The following is a 6000-nucleotide window of genomic DNA, read 5'->3' as shown; positions in this document are numbered from 1 at the left end:
TGTGTGTGTGTGTGTGTGTGTGTGTGTGTGTGTGTGTGTGTGTGTGTATTTATAGGTGTCCCTAAACAGGTAAACTAACAGGATTTGTGAGAAAAGATGGTTGGGGAAGACCATGGAAAACCTATGCAGCTTTGTAACCAGGACATTAAAGGCAATTATTGGTACCTAGGGAGATAACCATGTAGCTCAGGCAGGCAGCTTAGCAGGGCAGGAGGCCGTTTCCACATATTTTTGGTATTACTTCATGGTGCATTAGAGCTATTTCCATGACCTGTTTCCTGCAATTATTTACATAACTGAAAATTTTCATTTTATGTTCACTTGAGGAAACTGGATTGGGAAATGGAAGAAATGGGTTCCCCTAAGGGTCTGCCACACTACAAAGCTGTATGTCCCTGGGGGAGCCTTGTCACTTACAGGTCTTTACTGACAAGGAGATTGGGGTTGAGCTGCATGATCTCCAAAACTCATCTTGACGGTTAGAGTCCATGACAGTCCACGTCATGATGTCATGATGTCAAGAATAATTTAAAAGGCAGGAAAATTTTCTGTGGAGTCCTTTAAACATAGCATTCCTATGTTGTTGCTTTGACCTGCTCATCTATTTTGTTTGAAGTCCTCATCCATTATAGAAAATCTCTTCTAGTTGGCTTCTAAAAGAACTCACTTTTAGGAGGTTTTAGGAAAACAAAGCTATGTGTTTTAAAACAGTCTGTCAGCCAACTAGATAACCAAGTCAATGATATGTTTCTTTTTTTCTATGATTTTATAAAAACACAAATCCCCTGGAAAACCAAGCCAAAAGTTCATGTGAAAAGAAGACTACATCAACCATCACTCTGGTGAAGATGCAGTGGTAAAGAGGTTAGAACATCCAATGGACCTTATCATTCTTCAGTCTTTGTAACTGTCCTATTCTGAATATGCAGATTTTGAGATTACCCCACTCCTAACGGTTGGTCTGGTGAAACAGTTGAGCTTAGTCATGGTGAGCTGTGTGGGGACCGAGGGACAGCCTTACCTTTGACCGTCACGTGGACGCTCTGGCTGGTGGAGAGCTGGGGTTGAACCAGCACGTTGCAGGTGTACTCCCCCTCGTCAACTTCCTTTTGCACATCCGAGAGTTTTAGCGTGCCATTGTTCTCAAATGCCACTTGGCGGTGGTTAAAAGGAAGCAGATTAGAGTTCTTGTACCATTTGATGGAGTAATATGGATAGCCAATCACACGACAGTGAATGTATGTGTCCCGTCCTGCTATTGCTGTGATATTTTTCATCGGTCGAATGCTTGCAGGCCCTGGAGAGACACAGAGAAACTCTTGAAAATAATTTAAGGGTACCTGTTATGTGTGGAAATGGGTACACTTTTCCTTGAGTTAAAAATGTAGATTAGTTTCATGTAAGGACATCTGTTTCAGTTAAGCACATTTTTTTCTGCATTTGGCATTTTCTACCAAGAAGGTTTATTTTTTTTTCCTTTTAATTTTGTTACTTTCAAATGAATTGAGTGTTAAATACTTTAATTATCAACTACTTCTGTTAAGATGTTTTGAATTATAGGACAAAAGGCAATTTAATCAATAAAAGGTAACTAGCTGCACTGAACAGTCACGCTCTTTTGGTGAAAACTCTGGTAGCCATTCAGTTGTTTAACTCTCTCTGTACACTAGGTTATGAAGATGGAGGTTATGCCATGTTGCACTGTGAATGTCAGTTAAATACCAGGTACGTGAAGGGTTACCATGGACACAGCAGAATGGAAGAGGAGGAAGGAAAGAGCATGCATGCACAGCATAAACCAGGAAAGGAAAGCTCCAGTGGACAAGTCTAAGAATAAAACAAGAGAACACGCTGACTAAAGAAACCAAAATGCCATCTCCAACAGTAACCCAATCACTGCCATTCCTGAGTAGGAAGCAGAGGGTAGGAAATGGGAAGCGACAGTTAATCCGTTTTTGGCATTCCAAGACTCGGCTCGGTGCATGCAGAAACCTTCTTCTCCACTACAATGAGTTATGTGTGTTTTTTGAGGAGCTGATTTGACAAGCACCTCTTACGTTTATTCGAGCCTGGTACAGGACGACTCCCGCCGAGTTGTTGGCAGTGCAGCGGTAGACTCCCCCGTCCCGGACCTGAGAGCTGGAGATGTTCAGGTAGCTGACCACGTTGCCCTCGGAGGTGATCATCTGGCTGATGCGGTGACTGCCGCCCTTGAGGATGGGGTCATCGTCCAGGGTCCACGTGATCGTGGGCAACGGTGTTCCCTTCACGTTGCACATGAGGGAGACAGGCTCTGCTGGACTCACCACTTTTTCACTAAAGGCAGATATAATTTTGGGAGTTCCATCTGCAGGAAGACAAATCATGGAAGGAAGTGGCACATACAAATAGTTAAACAACTTCCAAGTACTTCTATTTAATGATTAGGATGTGCCTGTACCGCTTCTCAGACATGACTCAAAAGTCTGGTTTTATTGATAAAGCTAAGTTCCAATCAGGACAAAATTTCATTTTCCAAATAAGTAAACACAGCATTAGCAAGCTTTAATAATTTTCTTATATATTTCTTGATGAAGTCATAACAAGAATAATAATGCAACTCAGATGTTCATGGTAAAAAATGTCATCTCCCAAGAAGTTTATAATTCAAAACTGGTATATCCCCACCCAAAGTTATAAAGATAGAGGAGACCCACACACTTCCAATGGTCACTTTAGCTTTCTACTTCCCCCAAGTTAATTAGGGATTGCTCAAGTGAGGAATCGTTTTTTATTTATTTTTTGAAATTTATTTATTTTTTGGCTGCTTCGGGTCTTCGTTGTGGCACGCAGGATCTTTCACTGCGGTGTGCGGGCTTCTCTCTAGTTGTGGTGCACAGGTTCAGTAGTTGTGGCACACGGGCTTAGTTGCCCCGCGGCACGTGGGATCTTAGTTCCCCGACCAGGGATCGAACCCACGTCCCCCTGCATTGGAAGGTGGATTCTTTACCATTGGACCACCAGGGAAGTCCCTCAACTGGGGAACTGTTTAGAGGAAAAAGAAACTAAGAGATTGATTATCTCATCTTTATAATTTTCTCCTAAGAAATCATGTTTTATAGTTTGAATGACAAATAACTGCACGTGAATTTTCATGAAGGCCTTGATAATGGTAGAAGCTAAATAAATTTGACCCTTTCAGTATTATTAAATATCTCCATAAGTATCTTTTCTTTCTTTCTTTTTTTAAAATTTATTTTATTGAAGTATAGTTGATTTATAATGTGTTAATTTCTGCTGTAGGCAAAGTTATTCAGTTATACACATATATAGGTTCATTTTCATATTCTTTTCCATTATGGTTTATCACAAGATACTGAATATAGTTCCCTGTGCTCTATAGTAGGACCGTAATGTTTATCCATTCTCTATATAATAGTGGGCATCTGCTAACCCCAAACTCCCAATACATCCTCCCCCCAGCCCCCTCCCCCTTGGCAACCACAAGTCTGTTCTCTAAGTCTGTGAGTCTGTTTCTGTTTCACAGATAAGTTCATTTATGTCATATTTTAGATTCCATAAGTATCTTAAGTAGGGTGGCCATTAATCTATCATCTAACCTGGAATACTTTTGAGAATAAAACAGATACCAGGAGGGCTTCCCTGGTGGCGCAGTGGTTGAGAGTCTGCCTGCCAATGCAGGGGATGCCAGTTCGTGCCCCAGTCCAAGAAGATCCCACATGCCACGAAGCGGCTGGGCCCGTGAGCCATGGCCGCTGAGCCTGTGTGCCCGGAGGCTGCGCTCCGCAATGGGAGAGGCCACAAAAGTGAGAGGCCCGCGTACCGCAAAAAACAAAAACAAAAACAAAACAGATACCAGGAGAACAGGCACAACTCAAGACTGTCCCAGGCAAACAAGGAGCTTAATCTTAAGGAAAGTTTCCATAGCAATTTCCATTATTTTTGACAAAGATCAAATTTTCACATTCCATTATTTTCTATTAAAGATATTGATTATCTGCCTCATGTTATATGGTAGTAATCACAAATACATGTTTCTTTATATATATATATATATATACACACACACACACACACACACACACACACATATATATATATATATATATATATATATATATAAGCTTCCTTTAAAGAAAAGAAAGAGAGAAAAAATGTATAAAAGTCAAAAGAAGGAAAAGTTACCAGTGGGTCTACCAGCTGCAGGCACTATAAATCAACATAGTGACACTTTTTCTTTCTAGGTGTAGATAGGTCATTTTGACATGATTGTGATCACATACAACAGGATTTCTGAGTCTGGTAATAAACCTTGCTGGAGGAGATATTAAAAAAAATTTTTGTGGTGCTAATTTCAAGGGTTTAACCATAGTGAAAGATAATGATTAACAGATTTTTATTTAGTTTTTAATTTTGATTATAATAATTATATGTATTCATTGCTGAAAAATTTGAAAGTATATATTAACAAAAGAAAAACTGGAAATAAAACTGAAGCTATCTTGCAATTCCATCACAGAAGGGTAAGTGTTAACATTTTCAAATATCCCTGAAGAAAGAGTTATTCATCACCACAAAACCCTGAAGCCTATTTCTGTGGCCTGAGCTGGGTTGCTTCCCTAGAGCCTTCTACCACTTTTCATTTGCAAATTCCTGAATCTTCATTCCAATTCCTGAAACTTCTTCATTCCAACTCAATGTTTTGAGGCTGGAGAAGGCCTTCAAGTACTTTCTTTTTTTCCCCAGATGCATTCATAAGTAGCATATTTCAAGGTCCTTGGACTGCAAACATCTTTCTTTTACTATCAAATATGACAAAAGTAACTTCATAATATTAAAATAAAGAACCTGCGCTTTTGCCCGTAGAACACTGCAGACATGACTTCAACATGCTCTACATTTAATTTACAGAGAAGTTACATGTGATGCTGATGGTTACTCTTTGTACATAACCAGTTGCTGGTGCTTGGGAATGTTCAGGTTATTTTATTTGACCTTACAATTCAACGTATTTGTCAGGATGTGTTTAGCTGTGAATTTCTTTTCACTGATTTTTACACTAAGCACTGAAATCTCGTCTTTTTTTTTTTTTTATCTATTTAGGAAAGTTTTCTTCAGTTACACTTTTATTTTTTAGATAAAATTTATGTACAGTTAAATGTATAGATCTTAAGCTTACAAACAGAATGAATTTTGTTAAATATATATACCTGTGTAACCACAAAACGATCAAGATAAAAGCCATTTCCATCACCCCACAAAGTTGCTAGGGGTTCTTTCAATCATTCTTCACCCACCACAGCTGATCACGTTCTGATTTCTATCACCACACATTACTTTCGCCTGTTCTTGGCTTCAAACCCATGTTTGAGTGTGCCCTCTTTACACACTCATGGAACCTGTCATAACTGCAGGACAGTCAGCAAAATTAGGAAATGTAACTTTGGAACGGTACTGTTATCTAATGCAAAGTCTGCTGATTGACCAATAATGTCCCTTACAGCTATTTTCCCAAGTTCTATCAGTTTCACACCTTACATTTATTTGTGGTGGCTCCTTAGTCTCTCTCTCTCTCTCTCTTTTTAATAGATCTTTATTGGAGTATAATTGCTTCACAATACTGTGTTAGTTTCTGTTGTACAACAAAGTGAATCAGCCATATGCATACATATATCATCATATCCCCTCCCTCTTGCGTCTCCCTCCTGCCCTCCCTACCCCACCCCTCTAGGTGTTCACAAAGCACTGAGTTGATCTCCCTGTGCTATGCTGCTGCTTACCATTAGCTAACTATTTTACATTTGGTAGTGTGTATATGTTGATGCTACTCTCACTTCACCCCAGCTTCCCCCTCCCCGCCACGTCCTCAAGTCCATTCTCTATGTCTATGCCTTTATTCCTGCCCTTACCCTGAGAAAAACCATAATTCAAAAAGACATGTACCATAATGTTCATTGCAGCACTATTTACAATAGCCAGGACATGGAAGCAACCTGAATG

General features: G+C 39.6%; 1 protein-coding gene across 1 annotated transcript in view; it reads right to left on the bottom strand.

Moving 5' to 3' along the window:
* DSCAM (DS cell adhesion molecule) overlaps nucleotides 1-6000 on the bottom strand; it is a 759198-nt gene that overhangs the window by 312501 nt on the left and 440697 nt on the right. Inside the window, exons 8-9 of the mRNA XM_027112479.1 lie at nucleotides 2051-2347; nucleotides 1022-1297 (exon numbers count right to left, since the gene is read on the bottom strand). Coding sequence (XP_026968280.1) covers nucleotides 1022-1297; nucleotides 2051-2347 — 573 coding nt within the window. The remainder of the gene's footprint in view (nucleotides 1-1021; nucleotides 1298-2050; nucleotides 2348-6000) is intronic.

The sequence above is a fragment of the Aethalodelphis obliquidens genome, unplaced genomic scaffold (genome assembly GCF_003676395.1).
Source record: "Aethalodelphis obliquidens isolate GAN/ISIS:26980383/991018 unplaced genomic scaffold, ASM367639v1 scaffold1, whole genome shotgun sequence".
Taxonomy (NCBI): domain Eukaryota; kingdom Metazoa; phylum Chordata; class Mammalia; order Artiodactyla; family Delphinidae; genus Aethalodelphis; species Aethalodelphis obliquidens.
Note: the sequence above shows the minus strand (reverse complement) of the source record. Positions and strands in the feature narration are given on the sequence as shown.